The sequence below is a fragment of the Meles meles genome, chromosome 4 (assembly GCF_922984935.1).
Source record: "Meles meles chromosome 4, mMelMel3.1 paternal haplotype, whole genome shotgun sequence".
Taxonomy (NCBI): Eukaryota; Metazoa; Chordata; class Mammalia; order Carnivora; family Mustelidae; genus Meles; species Meles meles.
In genome coordinates this window covers 38,300,254-38,317,014 of record NC_060069.1, presented here as the reverse complement: position 1 = coordinate 38,317,014, position 16,761 = coordinate 38,300,254, and the positions used below count along the sequence as shown (strand labels likewise).

Genomic DNA, 16,761 nt, shown 5'->3' with positions numbered 1-16,761 from the left:
GGTAAAAGGGAAAGCGTCCAGTTCCTAGCACTTTTACCATCATATCTGACCACTTGAACTATTTCCTGGGTATAAATTCAGTCTGATTTTTTAAAATAAAGTGGAGTCCTTTATGCCACAGTTTGACAATCCAGTAAAAAATGACTTCTAGATATATATTACCAAAATTTACAGAGGGAGAAACCTAGAGTACAACCATTGAAGAAATAAAAATGTTGCTAAGGATACATCTCTCCCAATTCCTTCCTCCCCCAAAAAGGATCTAGCTACTACTTTCAGCCTTTAATGAGTAATTCCCATATTATGCAAACTCTTTCAGAAAATTCAAGAAAAATAAACTCCAAATACATTTTGAAAAGCCAGGAAAACCTCAGTAAATTCAACCTAGTTCTCTATTTAAAAAAAAAAAAAAAATCACCACGAACAAATGGATTTTACTCCAGGACTTCAAAGAAATTTCAATCATTTAGAAAGTTAAAAACAACAACAACCAAAAAAAAAAAATTTACAAAAATAAAGAACATGACCCATAAAATTATACCAACAGATTTTTTAAAAAACAAGATAGAACTTAGCAACTCTAAGAATAGTAATAATTGCTATAGTGGGTACTAAGCGCCAAGTACTGTTCTAAATATCTAACACTGATTAACTGATTTTATCCTAACAAACATAGCTTTGCTTTACAGATGGAAGAACTGACACACAAGGAAGCTAAGTAACTTGCCCAGGGCTACACACCTAGAAACATGGAGGAGCCAGGGTTTGAATTAGGACACTAGGCACAAAATCAGTGTTCATAACTACTGTACTATCTTCCTTTTTTCTAAAAACAGAAATAGAGAGGTGTCTGGTTGGCTCAGTCGATAGAGCATGCAATTCTCAATCCTGAGGTCATGAGTTCAAGCCCCATATATGCATGGAGCCTACTTAAAAAACAAACAAATAAATAACAGAAATAGAAGGAAACTTCCTAAACACAATAGAATATCTATCAGAAACCAACAATGAAGTAACAGTGGTGAGATGTCCATGAATACACACAGAAAATATCAATATCAATGAGGTCCCTGTATGTGATATCCTACAATGAGATACCACTTCCATCTTTATTTTATTTTTATTTTTTAAAGATTTTATTTACTTATTTGACAGAGATCAAAGGCAGAGAAGCAGGCAGAGAGAGAAGAAGGGAAGCAGGCTCCCCACTGAGCAGAGCCCAATGTGGGGCTCGATCCCAGGACCCTGGGATCATGACTTGAGCCTAAGGCAGAGACTTTAACCCATTGAGCCACCCAAGCACCACCCCACTTCCATCTTTAGAAGCCTCTAATCTGATTGGGGTGGGGAAGGGGATCTCATACCCAATTTAAAGATGGTGCAACTTAGAGCAGAGTTTAAAAAATTTTATTAAACAACTACTATATGAAAATTATCTATATGCTAAAAGAACAGATACTATACCTAGCCCTAAAAAGCCTACAATAAGTTGATAGGAAAGTATACAAATACGCGTTAAGTTCAGAATAACCAGCAAGATAATTTAACAACAGTTGCACGTTGTAGCACCAACTAATTGGAAGCACTGAGGTCAACTGAATAGAAGTTTAAGAGGGAAGAAAAAGCATTTTAAGAAGGTCTTTCAGAAATGAGAGGGCTCTGGAAGAATCTAAGGGATATACATTAGTCAAGAGGGAAAAAAAGGGTTTTATATGTAGGGAACACAAGTGATAAGGGCCTGAATTAGAGTGGAAGTTTAAACTATATAGGGAGAGCCTTAGCCAAGAGAAAGGAAAGAATGAATCCATCTTGCAATATGACCTATGTAAGTAGTAAAACAAAGGAGGTGGAGTAGAATAAGAAACATATAATTTCTGTCCTTGAAAAGCACAAAATCTGATTATAGGATGCAGAACTGAGAAATGAGTTAGATTTTTTTCAACAGTTCAAAAGAATGAATGAATGAATGAATAAACAAGTACATGAAATGTGTAGTCCTTACTTCCCCCTAATGGCAGAAAATGATCACACTGTGACTCCCACCCTCCCACCTTCATGACTCACCAGGAAGCATGTAAGGATTGGTACATTTTGATGAACAGTTTAAAGAGAGCCATCTTTAAAAAAAAAAAAAAAAAAAAAAAAGCTTAATTAATTCTTTAGAAAATCATATCTTAAGAAACTAAGAAACTGAGCGAGCCAGACCTGAGTGCTTCTCTCCAATGTGAGTTCGCTGGTGGTGATTAAAAGTGGAACGCTGACTGAAGGCTTTCCCACACTCAATACATTCATAAGGCTTCTCTCCTGTGTGAACCCTCTGGTGCACAATGAGCTGAGAGCTGTCACTAAAAGCTTTTCCACAATCACTACATTTATAGGGTTTCTCCCCCGTATGGGTTCTCTGATGTACCATGAGACTGGAGCTGTAACTGAAGACCTTCCCACACTCATTACATTCATAAGGCTTCTCACCAGTGTGAATTCTCTGGTGAATAATAAGGTGTGAGTTTTGGTTGAAGGACTTTCCACATTCATTGCATTTATAGGGCTTTTCACCTGTGTGAAGCCTCTGATGTCGAATAAGACATTTACTGAGACTGAATGCCTTACCACACTCATTACATTCAAAAGGTTTTTCTCCAGTATGAATTCGCTCATGGTCAACAAGCTGAGAGTTCTGATTGAAGGCTTTCCCACAATCACTACATTTGTATGGTTTTTGCCCAGTGTGGAGGCTCTGATGTCGAATAAGACATTTATTCCGACTGAAAGCCTTGCCACATTCATTACACTCATAAGGCTTGTCCCCAGTATGGATCCTCTGATGATCAACAAGATTTCTATTAGAACAGAAAGCTTTCCCACACTCACTACACTTATAAGGTTTTTTACCAGTGTGAACTACCTGATGTCGGACAAGACTTTTACTACGAATGAAGGCCTCACCACACTCAGTGCATTCATAAGGTTTCTCCCCAGTATGAGTTCTCTGGTGGTCAATCAGTTGGGAACTCTGAGTGAAGGCTTTTGCACATTCATTACACTTATATGGTTTCTCACCATTATGGAGTCTCTGGTGTTGACTAAGATGGGAGCTGTGTCGGTAAGTATTTCCACACTCATTGCACTCATAGGGCTTTTCCCCTGTGTGGGTTCTGAGATGAACTATGAGTTGAGAGGTCTGCCTGAAGGTCTTACCACATTCATTACACTCATAGGGTTTCTCTCCAGTGTGAATTCTTTGATGCCCAGTGAGGTGTGAACTTCGATTAAAAGCTTTACCACATTCATCACATTGATAAAATTTCTGTCCCTTCAGAATTCCTTGACATTCTACAGCATTAGAGGACAGATCTGGATGTTTCCCAAGTTCATTATATTCATCACATCCATCCTTTGTGGATTTATCTTTATCTTCTCGTGCTATTTTGAAGAGCTCATTTTCCAGTCTGCTCCCTTCTTTCTCTGAGGGTTGCCCTTCCAGCTGTTCTAAAATTCCTTCACAGGCAGCTCCTGCCTCTAGTTCCTCAGTAACTACTCCACAGAGGCCTCCAGATGTCCCACAAGGTGACACTGGTTCTTTAGAAACTTCCTGTTTTGCAGGCAACTCTGAACACTGCATCCTAGTCTCACCTGCTGCCGAGAGAAAGAAGAAAACAACTTTTATTCATTTCTTGTTCTGCTGATGAAACAGAATCATTAGGAGTCTATGGACCTGAAAAAACCTTCACATTAGGGGATACATTAAGAGATGAAATATTAAGAACAAGAGAAAGATGGGAAATAGCTCAAGCTTTTCTTCATGACAGAAAGACAAAGGGGAAAGATGGTCAGTGGGGAGGATGAATGAAAAGTTATTAGGACAGAGCTCTGTCCTGACAGCTCTTAAGTGAGCCACTTAATTATCCAATTAAAAAGGCAGTTGGAAGGCAAGACAGCAGACTGTAAAGGTGGTATGATCTTAATGTGAGGACAGTGACAAGATTCAGAGAAATCACAGGTTCAGAAATGCTGGGGGAGAAGTATTGTGGAAGGGACAGCAAAATTCTTAAAGTGGAGATTCCCTTAGTCTCTGCTACACTAGACTGGTAGAAGTCAGTACCGCAAGTACTATTTAATACTTAATAAAAATTAAGAAAGGGACCAATAATTTGAAATACAAGTCAAAATATATCTTTGGTATCTTGATAATCTGGAATCAAAGGAAACTACACTGTTGAATATTTCCTTTTGAATTTGGACAAAGTGGAAGTAGCAAGCAATCAGTCATGTCTGAACATGAAACTATTGGTTCTTTTAATCATATCTTAACTTGGGCCACAAGCCATCATGGCATTTCAGCATATGGAAAGTTATAGCTATCTGGACTCCTGGACTATCCTGGACTCCTAAGCCTATTCACCCTCTCCATTGTTGGCTACTGTGCTAGACTTGCCAGCCAGAGAACCTGCCCTGAAAACACCCCTTTCCAGGAAGCTGTCCTGCCTCAGTTTTTCCCAAAGGGGAAACTGAGGCAGCCATGCTTTGTGCTGAGTAACTGGTTTCAATATCTCTCAGACCACAACTGACTAGACCTGGGCACCAGGACCAAGTGTAGCTTCTCTGTATATTACCCCTCAGCCTCTGCTGTGGCCAGGGGCAAAGTTCTGCCCAAACAGAGATGATATTTAATGGCCAAACCACCCTTGGAGGCCCTCTCTAAGTAAAATCTGAGCTGGAAATAGGGCAAAATAAAGAAAACGAAATGAGGCATGGAGAGAAGCCAAGCCCATTAGGAGCTTGAAGAAGCAGCTATGAGAGGATAAGAGATTCAGAGTGAAGAAAATGGGTGGCAGTGGGAGGACAAAACAGATATGCAGGGAGCAAATGCCTTACATTCCCTGGCATAAAAATTATTCGCTGTTGTTGTTGAGGGTCCTGTTTCCCAAAGGATGGTCTAGCTGCTGGATTTGATCAGGGTTTCCATTTATTCAGCCTTATTGTAAGTAACACAGCTCAGTACTTAAATAACGTGAGCAGCCCCTATTCCTTACAACTACAAATTCTAACCAAACCACCTTAGGTCAATTAACGATGGGATAAAGACAATGTTGATAATTTAGGGCTGAGTGATGGGCACAGAGAGGTTCATTACAGTATTCTCTCTACCTTATCTCATGTTTGCAACTTTTCATAATAAAAAAAGCTGGGAAAAAATAGAATAGAGCAAAGAAAATATAAAGAAAAGAATGCAGACTGTATTACTGGGGAACAGAATCATTACCCATTGAGGCCATGCTGCAATAGTTTTCCGGCATGATGCTCCGGTACACAGCTCTCTGACTGAGGGCCGGACCGTTCCACTTCCTCTCAGTATAGTCCACAGACAGGAACTGGTACGCAGCAGATCCCTGGAATGACAAGCTTTTACTGCTCAGGGATATTCCCTGGCCTGAAGGGCAGACACATCAGGGTACCAAGAGCCCAGGTGGGGCCCTGGTGGGTAAAGGGATGAGGGAGGGAGAGAAGTTGGGATGATACATCTAAGAGGACAAGTCCAGGGCCAGACAGAATCCATGAACTCAGTACGCAGGACCCAATTCCAGAGGAAGTAATTAGGAAGGTAAATTACAGGATTAATCTCAGAATTGGCCAGAGCCCTGAGATGAGCACTAGCTATTTCCAGGCTGCAGATTTGGGGACTCAGGGAAGACAGAGTTCAGCTCACCTGGGGCCCGACCACCTGAAGCACAGTTGCTGCTGCCTGATCTCCTGACTTCCCAGCTTGGAAAAGGGCAGGCACCTGGGAAGCACACTGACCTGAGAGAGAAAAGAGAGCTATGAGGACAAGTCCTGCCTCGGCTCCAATAAGGTCTGTATCCCAGGGAGTGGGTTCAAGAGAACCCAGGCAGCTCCACATACTGCCTCTCATCCCTCTTCCATACAGGTGTTATTCTGACTGCGCTGTGACTTTTCCATGCAGGTTTTACTCTGAGGGTGCAGAGGGTTCCCTAGTCCAACTGAGAATTACCCATTCCACCCAGCCCTCACTCGCTTCAAACTCTCTGAAGGAAGCTAGACTTGGGCCCACTTTCTCTCCCCATGGCTTCTGTGGCATCAGCCCAACCTGATTTGCCCCTCACATTTCTGGCCCTTCATTCCTGATTTCCTTTCCCTTTTTTGGCTTCTCATTATAGACGCTGCAGGCGCTGGGCCTCAAAGCATCCCTTTTTGCTCTGGCAGAGATCTCACGGACTCTCAATGCTCTACTGCTGCTTTCCCAGTTCCAGCTCTCTTCTAGACCCCCATTACAGACTTCCAGTGGTCTACTGGACATTTCATTTGGGTGTCCCTCTTTATCTTATATTCAGTCAAAAATGGACATTCTTACCATCTTTCTTTCCTGACTTCCCAAGTTCTGTCAATGAATCCAAACATTGGCCAAGCCCCATAATTCTCCTTCCTCTTACTGTCCCATGAATTCTTCCTGCACAATGTATCTCCTGTCTCTCAATTTCTATTCCACTCAGCATTGCTCAGGCAATGACCACCTCACATCCATTCTGGCACACTGGCCTCTTACTGAGGCCTCCAACCACTGGTCTCACCATTCATCCCAGACACATGCATTAGAATAATTCTCCCAAAATACTGTTTCTAACACATCAACCTCCATCCAGCAAAATTTTCCTAACCTCAGTTGTTAGGCCCTGTTCTAGCAGACCCCGTGCTCCCCAAAACAGTTCTTCCTCATTCTATCTCTGTGTGGGGTCCAAGGAACCCCCACTTAGTCTTTATTTATATCCTCTACTTTGGTGCCTACCAGTTTTCCACCTGCTTGAATTTGTTCCCCCATTTCTCACAATCACATCCCACAGATACCTCACCAATGAAGCCTCCCCTACCCATCCAAACCATAACGATTTTGCTCAATGTTTACAATGCCCATATTGCTTGTTTTCATGGCATCAAATACCTGCTGACAGATATCACTCAATGTATCTTACAAGGACAACTCTTCTTGCAGTTGACTGACTCTCTGCCAACTAGATAACAAGTTCTTTAAAAGCAGTAACTGTGTACTATATCTCTCTGGTTCCCAACAGTGCCTCATCCATGACATGTACTAGACAAAAACTTGCTAAATACACAAATGATTAGAGAATAAGCAAAAGAAACAGACAAAGTCACTAGGAAATTAAGACATAGAGCAAGGCAATGAGGGATTCCAATGGGGTGGATTATAGGGAAATAAAGGAAAGGAGACTTGAGGAGAAAAGGGAGGCAGGATTTGATGCCAGGGCTAAGGAGAGGAGTACCAGAGTGCCCAATGGGGAGGAGGTGTGTCCCTGGGTCATGAGGAGGCTCCAGGCAGGCTCCAGAGCCTGAACTCTCACTGAAGGATGAGGTAGGAAGAGATTCCTCTGTTGTACCCAGGGCTGTCATCTCCTCCAAATGCATTTCCTGTTCCTGTACAGGAGCTGAAACCTAAAGACAGGAATTATAATTGGAATCAAAAGAGCATCCTTCAAGGTCTAGAAACCCAAACCTCTAAGAAACACCCCCAGAAAGAAGACAGGAAAAGAACAGCCAATATCCTTCCAGACCTACCAGTACAGCCTACTGGGGGAAAAACTGTCAAAACAGGATCTACAACTTGCCATCCTGCTTGCTATACTTCTGTTGAACCTCTTGGTAGAAGCCTGAAGCCCAGATTATATAACCATTCTCATTTTGTCAATTCTTCAGACATAAATTTGCTTATGAAGAACAATCTAGAAAAAGGAGTCAGGAGAACAATTCTATGTCCTTAGTCTACAGAAGAGACCAATCAGAAGTACCTAGAAAATAAAAAATGACAGGTGTATGTACCTAAACATGCACATTATAATGCTGAGGCTGACAGCAGAAGCAAGAGCCCATAATAGTGGCTGACAAACCTCAAGAGAGCTTTTCCAATTTCTCTCAGCAGACGTTCCTCTTCGGAGAAGCCATTTCTAACCACAGTGACAAAGCAAAGTTGTAGTAGTCTCTCTCTCTCAAATTACCTGATTACAGTCTCTGTATGTCTTAACCCTTACCTTATCTTATTTATGCCTTTATTGTCTATTTCTCCCCCAATGAAAAGTAAGCTTTTTGAGGATAAGAACTCTGTCTTGATCACTTGCTCCTAGAACAATGCTTGGCCCAATGTTGGTGTTCAGTTAAAATTTGCTGATCATCTTCTCTTGATACTTTTTCTTCCCCTCTTGATATTTACTACTAGTTTTTAGAGTTATCTGCAAAACCAGTATTCAGTATGTACTATCCCTCCAAAATAACGTTTATAAAAAGTCAAATAAGATGAGGTAACACCAATCTTTAGAGACCTTGAGAACACCTCAGAGTAGAGAGGTATTTCTAACCCTTGCTTATTGTCACCAAACCAGCTCCTCACAATCTCATGGTTACTTTTTTCACCAGCATTTGGAGCTGAAAACCTAAAATACCATCTAAATGAATCACATTTATAGGCTCACGTGCTTGCACTGCCATGTACCCAGTACAGCCTAGGGTGAAAATAACTTCACAAATCCTGCTGGATTTGCCCCATTGGGTTATATCTGCTGAGATGTAAGGGGCCTCTCCCCTTTACTGTATGTCTCTCTAGCACAGTGATAGAATCAGAAGGCTCCCTGGAATCTCCACAAAATAGTTCTTAAGAATGGGTGTTACAGCTCTTAAATACAGCTGCTGTGGGTATTGGAAGAAGGTGGAACTTAGCTGCATCATGACAACACAACCTTGTAATTCACTAACAATTAAATGCTGGTCAGTTCTTATTCATTATCTAGGACTCAGACTCCCAGGTTTCTTTTCTTTTAGGAATGAAAAGCCCATTCCTATTTCCATCTAAGATGGCACTCCATAGCAAGACACTAGGGGGAAACTAGTGACTTAGAACCTAGGGTGCTAGAAAATTCTGATTCCCATACTTGGTAGTAATCAGCAATAACCATACTTCGGTTAAATCTCTTGGACAAAGAGAATATTCACTAATCATCATCTGAGATGAGTCAATTAATCTCTCTGTGCTTGTGTCACTTGTCAAATGGAGATAAGATTATTATTTTCATATTTTGTAAGGCTGCTAGGAACAAAAATAAGATATAGGATATAAAAGCATTTTGCAAATTGCATGATTCTGCAGCCCAACAGGGATTGCTCTACAACCCTCTCCAGCCCCAAAGTACACACATGCACATGCTCACTCCTGCTGAGCAGAGTGACTCTGATCTGCCTTGATATTCATTAATCTACTCCTGGCAAACTGCCACAAAAAAACTTGTTTATTCATTTAGCCACAAATACATTTTTCTGAGCCCATGATAGGAAAGATAGTCCCATTCTCATGTCTTCCACATCAGAAAAACTTAAGCTGACAATAAAGGCAGAGTAAGAAACAGGGTCCAAAGATCCTACTCCTAGGCAGGAGTCAATAGTGTGTAGCTGCTCTGTCAACTGTTAAGTCACTTTCTTGACTTTGTGACTCAGTCACCTTTTTCTGAGGGTGCCTGGATAAAAGCTTAAGTTTTAATGGAGGGGGCATTCTCTTCAAGTTAGACAAACAAAAGTGGGAAATAGAGAAATTTTCCTTCTAGCCTCCTCACTAAATGGCACTCAAAACACTTTATTCAGCCTCTGGTCTCTGCCCATGGTTGAATCTAGTTGCTCTCTAGACCCTGCTGATGACTGATTTATTCCTATGTTTATTTTTGTGTCCAAAGAAATAATGGTTGGCAATGGATTCAATGCCAAATGGGTGGGCTGGTACTCTTGGAAAAAGGTGTAGCCCTCAGACTCCAATCAACGGGAACTGAATCCCTAGACATACATATTGTAACTATTTTTTTGGGTACTTGGGAAATTTCATATACTGGTTTTCCATAATAAAGTGCAAAGGAATAAAGGTAGAGGGAACCCTAATTCACCCTCCTTGGTTAGTACAAGAGAGCAACATTAGACTTATCAGATAGAATTGATTTAGGTGCCAATTTACCACTAAACTGGGTGTTGCTGTGAAGGTATTTTGTACATATAATCAATAACCATGTTCAGTTTACTCTAAGTAAAGGAGATTATCCTAGGTCATCTGGATGAGCCTGATTTAATCAGTTACAAAAACCTTAAAATTAGAGCTGGAAGTTCCATGAAAAAGTAATTCTGCATGTAGACAGCAGATTCAGCCTGTGCCTGAGTTTCAGCTGGCCTTTCCTGATGGCCTGTTCTACAGATTTCCGACTTGTACCACCAGGCCAGTCCTCATAATCACTTAAGTCACTCTGTAGCAATGCTATAGATATACATACAAATATAAATATATATCATTTCCTACTGGTTTTGCTTCTTTGGCTAAACCCTGACTGATACACATGGTCACACAGCTACTTAGCTCTGTGGTCCTAGAAGCCAGATTTCCCACTGTTATCACACTGCTGGCTCTCCAACTTTTCCTCTAATTTAAATTACCTTGGCTTTAAATTTGAGAGAACCCTAGGAAACAGGGTAAACCAAAATGAGAATTAAAGAAAGAAAGAGAGGAAGAAAGGAAGGAAGAAAGGAAAGAAGGAAGGAAGGAAGGAAGGAGAAAGACCCCAGTTGGGTTTGGAAAGTTAGAAAAGAAACCAATGATTATGAGGCCCAGAAACGTCACCTCTCCTAAAGAACCTAAAATTCGGGAAGAGAGATAACAGACTCTGAGAAGTACAAGGAAGTAAGTAATGACAACTTCTCGAACGAAGGCCCACGTTATCAACATACGCAGAAATCTACTCCCTACCACAGTCCCTTCTAAACAGTGGGCAGATTCTCTACCTGCCAGGAGTACTGTGAGCACTGTGTGGTCGAAGCGAGGGTCACAACACATTATTCCCAAAGTGATACACAGAGCTTCTCCGGGAATTGTATTTTTGTTTATGACTTGAAGCACAAAACTATTTCTTCCCTCTCTATGGAATCGGCTCAGGAATCCTAAGGATAAACCAGCCTAGAGCCTATTGAACAGAGAATGACTATTCCCAAGCTAATCCAGCCACTAGAGAAGGGTTCCAGATGCCATTCTGGACTCATCTGCTCACCTCTCCTATGTGTCTCTGAAAATCCTCCACCACAGCCACAGCCTCCTCGCCACTCTCAGGGTGATGCAGCTGCACCCAGGTCCGTAACTCCCCAGGCAAGATGCTCAAGAACTGCTCCAGCACCAGCAGCTCCAGGATCTGCTCCTTGGTGTGTACCTCTGGCATCAGCCACCACTGGCAGAGCTCCCGGAGCCGGCTCAGTGCCTCCTGTGGCCCAGACATCTCATGATAACATAACTGCCTGAAGTGTAGCCGGAAAATTTCACAGACAGGAGGGTGGTTCTTTTGGAGACTGCAGCCCTGACCCCAGGTCGGGCTCCCTGGCTCCTGCTTCATGGTCTGGCGCCCCTCGTGTTTCTGGAGAACAGCACCTCTAGGGAGGAGGCCTAAAGTCCCCCTGCCTTGGGTGGTCATTGTGACCTCCAAGAAAAGCTTGTTTCAGCTGCAGTTTGTCCAGTTAAAATGATGCTCTGTAATTCAGGTCTCAGGAGCTGTTTTCAGAGTGGGGGACAGAGGGCAATGGGGGTGTCACCTACAAAAACATCAAGAGAGAAATCAGAGTCCCATAGTGTTCAGCCCTGGGCTGACAACAGACCATCCACAGTTAAAAACCAAAGCTCCAAGGGTGCCTGGGTGGCTCAGTTCATTAAGTGTCTAACTCTTGGTTTCCACTCCGGTCATAATATCAGGGTCATAAGAACAAGCCCTACATAGGGCTCGGCACTTAGTGCAGAGTCTGCTCTCCCTCTCCCACAGACCCTCCCCCTGTTCGCATGCTCTCTTTCTCTCTCACTCCCTCTCTCTAACAAATAAATAAATAAATCTTTAAAAAAAAATTTTTAAACTCCAGGAAGAAAAGCAGGGGAGGTAGTTTACAACCAGGGCAATCTCTAAGCATCTCTCTAAGGGACTTGCCTTCTTAAATTTTCAGTGGCTCCCAGAACCTACAGAATGAAACCTTAATGTCTATGCCCAGCAGTCACAGCCCTTCAACACCTGGCCTTGGGCCCTGTTCTAGACATACCCTTACCACTGTCTCCAGGTACTCAGGCTAGAGAAGCTGCTATAATCTCCAAGTGAGGAATATGCAAGATGATCCAAAGGGTATATTAAGAACACATTAAGTTGTTATTTAACTCCTATTTAGTGTATGTTTTATAATGTGTATTGAAATTTATAAAACAATACATATATTTAATTTATAAGTAAACCTATGTGGGAAGTGAATGCTCAAAGCTCTTCTACTCTTCTCTATTGTGACAGAGATGTATAACAAAGTTTGGCACTAAAGCTCTGGAGACACAGCCAGAAGCCACATATTCTCTTGTCCTCTTTGGATTTTTCTTCTTCAGCTTTTGACAAACTCTTACTCATCTGTCAAGACTGAAAACAAATACCCTTTCCTCCTGAATGGTTGCTTTCCTGATTGTCCCAGGCAGGAAGAAAGCTGGTAGACTTCTTCTCTGTACTTCTAATTAAAACACAATTGTTTTAATTAGTTTATGCAAAACTGGCCACTCACACCCTCTTGCTAGACAGCCACCCAAAAAACCCAATGGAATCTGTAAATTCCAGACCTTTTCCTACTCAACCACCTCCAAAACCTTCCTGATCTCTCCAGGCCTAGGTGTGATTACTGCCTCCGTGAGCCCACAGTATCTTTCTCATTCAAACCACTACTAGAACATTTATCACAGTGTGTTTGTGATTTACACTGCTGTCTCCCCCATTTTGGGGAAAGACTCAAAGGGCAGGGCAGGGAAAGAGGGCAATGGGGGTGTCACCTACAGGTTTCCAGTCCTCTTTGTATGTATGTATGTGTGTGTGTGTGTGTACACAGCACACAGAGGTACACCTTTAGTAAACGAATGAATGTCGTTCATTTAGCTGATACTGAAGCAGGGGGGAAGCTTTTATCCACTTAAAATATGGTAAAACTCAGAGAATCAGTACCTTAGTGGAAACTAGGGCATCAATGATGGTCACCATGCATCTCAGTACCCTTGGTAAGCAACTCTCTAGGCTTCAATTTCTGTTAAGAAAGGAAGAAAGGGAGGAGGAAAGGAAAGAAGAAAAGAAAGGAAAGGAAAGGAAATAAGGAAGGAACGAACGAATGAACGAAGAGAGCAAGCAAGCAAGCAGGCGGAAGAAGGAAGAAGAAAGAAGAGGAAGAGGGGGAGGAGGAGGACGAGAAGAGCCTATTAACTCTGCTCTGAGATCTCCACACCTATAAAAAGTTCTGATCATTTTCCTACTAGTTCCGAATGCTCCGCAGCTAATATCTGCTGCACTTTTGGGTCTCAAAGTGACACTTCACGTTTTTAATTTAAAGACTGTGTCTAACCCACTTCTGGCGCTTTGTGCTGTCTCTCAGCGCAAGGCTAGGAAAATATCCACCTACATTTTGCGTTAAACCAGGGCGTCTGCGGCGCAGCTCACCTGGCCATGTCTGCCTTTTTCTCCGCTGAACCTGCAGACGCCATGCTCCAGGCCAGGCACCGCTGGTCACGGGGACGGGACAAAGAGGCGACTCTACAACTGGCGGCTTCAGAGTGTCACAGGGATCGCGCCACCGGCCGCGGAGGCAAAGCGTGCACCGGGCCAGCGTCGCAGATTAAGCCTGCGGGCGGCGGCGGCTCCAACCCAGCGACCCCGGCCCGGACAGCACCTCCCTCCCCGCCCCTGCTCCGCTCACCGGTGTCAGTCGCAGCGACCCCTGCATGCGGAAAACACCCGTGGCCTGCAGGAGCGAAAACAATGGCCGAGCCGGAAGCGAGAACAGGACCCACTTCCGGCCCCTCCAGGATCCCGGAACTCTCGGTGGCCAAGGTGGGCGCGCACTTCCCTGTACTCTGAAGGGTGAGCTGGAAGGCGGTCGCCAGTACAGCCTGCAACCGGGCTAGGCGGGGCCACCTCGGAACCGAGAGAGGGTGGGGCCTCAAGTGAGGTTTCAGGCTAGGTACCTTTCCCTCTCAGACCAAAGTGTGAGCTACCCATATGCACCCCAGCTCTGCCCCTACCCCTTCTGCTGACCTTGGGGAATACACCCAACTTCTGAGACCATTTCTGACATCTGAAAAATGCAGAGCATAATGTGTGCCTCATAGGGCTTTGAATGATGACAGAGATAACATATAGACACTACATAGCAAAAGGCCTGGTATATACTACATGCAATGCCCACGACATTCTCACCCAATATGAGTTTCAGTGTACACGCATCTCCATCTTATTAATGAAGAAACAGGCCCAGTGACTGGTATTTTGGCTGATGGATGTGCTTAATCTTTCCTAAAGTTAAGCACTGGCAATCTGGGGTCCAAGGAGCAGATAAAAAGTGGAAAGGTAAGGGGACAACATAATCTAGATGCACTTGTCTAGTATCTGGGTGTCAGGAGCTACCCAGGTGGTCTTCACCTGGAAGAATGGTTTGCATACAGAAGCAGGATGTGAACAGGTCCCTGCTGTTAACATGATTGAGCCCTGAAGCCACATCCTCTAGGTATAATGGCCATGGGTGAAGGGCAGAGGATAAGCCACTTTTCCACAGAACTTGCTGTATCTTATGTAGCTTGCTGTAGCCTAGAAGGTAGATCATTTACAGGCTGCAAAGTAGCAGTTTCCTGGCATATCCAGGCATCAGCAATATATCAAGGGTGTTCTGGGCCACCCTCTGGACTGGACACATCCCTCAATTCATTGCAAAAGCCAGGACAGAAACAAAGGCACCAGAAGATCTGTAGAGTTTTCATAAGCTGTAAGGAAATCTCTTGGAATAGTTTTTGCCCGCCCACCCTAAAGGGTGTCCTTTTGATATCAAGGTCACCCCCTACATTTAGAAACTTCATAGGGAGGTCTTGGCTATCTCATCCTAGCTTCTGCCTGTCATTGCCACTGGATATAGTCCATTGGTCCTTTAAAGCCTCAGAGACTCAAGGCTCTTAAGCAAGAAGTCTCTTAAGGCTAACCCAAATGTTGTCAATTCCAGTTTTCAGGTTTCCCTGATCATGTGATGGCCTGCAGTTCTAGCTGCTTTGGAGTATGTAGTAGACACAGGACCTGGAAAACAAGATTGAGTTTTCTTATTCTTTAGAGCTCTTTCATGTTCAGGCAGTTGGCTTTCATTTTCTGTGAGGGCTAGCTTCATCAGGGTGGTATGTCTAAACTTCATAGGTCCCTCTGTGGCCAGCATTGTGGGTCTGATCTACTATGACTGCGTTGAGTCTCAGTGGGAAAGACATGCTGCATGATGCCTCCCATATAGCATCTTGGGACACCTGCATTTGGGCCAAAGAGATCTGAGGGAATACCACCCTGACCTCTCTGATAAAGCAGCACACAACTTTGGTATGAGTAACAGAAATTATGAGTAATTTTTGGTATGGTAACAGAAATTCTATATGCCTAAAGCAACATTAATTCAGCTTCACCCACGTTCCCATCACCATGAAAGGCACTACCATTCACCCAGGGGCCCAAACTAGAACCCTGGATGTCATACCATGGGCTGGGTAACCATGGTCAAATTACTTGGCCTTTCTGTGCTACAGCTTCCTTATCTGTTAAATAAAGATAAGAATATTACCTAAATCATAACTTTAATATGAGGATTGGATGAGAATATATACACACACACGTGTGTGTGTGTGTGTGTGTGTGTGTGTGTGTATTAGAATGGTGCTTGGCACACTGTATGTATAAGAGGTGTTTTCTAGTATGCTTTCTCCCACTTCTTACTGTATCCAGATTACTGCCAAGGCCTGCTGTGTCTTTGACCCATTTGTTTGTAGTAATAATAATAATAACAACAATAACAAACTTTTGATTTAAGGAGACCACAAAGAGAGAAGCACAGTCAGTTCTGGAGATTTTTCTTTCCCCAAACTGCTCAGACATTGTGACATTATCTGTGTGCACAGCCCCCTCTTCAACAGCTAGGACCTCTTATACACTTTAAAGATAAGGTAGGTCCCTAGAATATGGGCAGGAACCCCCAGCTATTGTGCTTGAATGGGAATGGATGTTGCCAAGAGCAGAGACACTCCTATTGCCTTGAAAACGTGTACTTGTTCTTCAAGACTTAGCTGAGAAACCTCCTTCTCCAGGAGATACCCTTTCTTTTGTGTTTCTCACAGTCCTTATTTGTCACACTATGTTAACACTGTTAACTTGTCACCCTCATTCACCGTAAAGTAATCCATATGTGAGCTGATACCATGTCTCCCTTGTTCACATTTGAGTCCCCAGGCACAAACTCCAATCTTGGCTGCTTTTAGTAACTGTCTTCTTGGCTGGAAGAAAAGGTCAGGCCACCTTTGTTTCCCTGGTGTGCCTGGCCTAATCTCTAAGAAATAGGTCCTTGATCTGAATTGCTGTGGAAGGCTTTTTAATCAGGGAAGGAAAATCATAGGTCTGGATTGTGATTGACAGCTATACTGATAGACTTCAAGGGAAAGAGACAGAGACATACTTTATAGCTGCTTATTTGCTTTGTAATCCCAGTGCCTCAGTAAGACAGGATCATTAGTTTACTAATGAGGCTACTTAGTTTACTAAGTGAGGCTTGGCAAATGTCCTGCTAGCTGGGTAATATTTTTACTGGCTGAAAAGGGCAAGGAAGATTTTGAATTCAAATCTATAGATGTCTTCTCTTCTTTCTATTCCA

General features: G+C 43.1%; 1 protein-coding gene across 4 annotated transcripts; it reads right to left on the bottom strand.

Moving 5' to 3' along the window:
• Positions 1–1,197: 1,197 nt before the first annotated feature.
• Positions 1,198–13,850, bottom strand: LOC123939641 (zinc finger protein with KRAB and SCAN domains 7-like). 4 transcript variants are annotated; one of them, XM_046001400.1, is made up of 6 exons: positions 13,792–13,850; positions 11,097–11,628; positions 7,299–7,467; positions 5,708–5,799; positions 5,264–5,390; positions 1,198–3,636 (listed from the first exon to the last, which is right to left on the bottom strand). In XM_046001400.1, the coding sequence occupies exons 2-6, from the start codon at positions 11,508–11,510 to the stop codon at positions 2,183–2,185; spliced, it is 2,256 nt and encodes a 751-aa protein (XP_045857356.1). In that variant the 5' UTR covers positions 11,511–11,628; positions 13,792–13,850; the 3' UTR covers positions 1,198–2,182. The 4 variants fall into 4 exon arrangements, with proteins under 4 accessions (XP_045857356.1, XP_045857355.1, XP_045857357.1 ...); XM_046001399.1 differs by having other exon boundaries at positions 13,498–13,844; XM_046001401.1 differs by having other exon boundaries at positions 1,198–3,633; positions 13,498–13,844.
• Between the last annotated feature and the right edge of the window lie 2,911 nt (positions 13,851–16,761).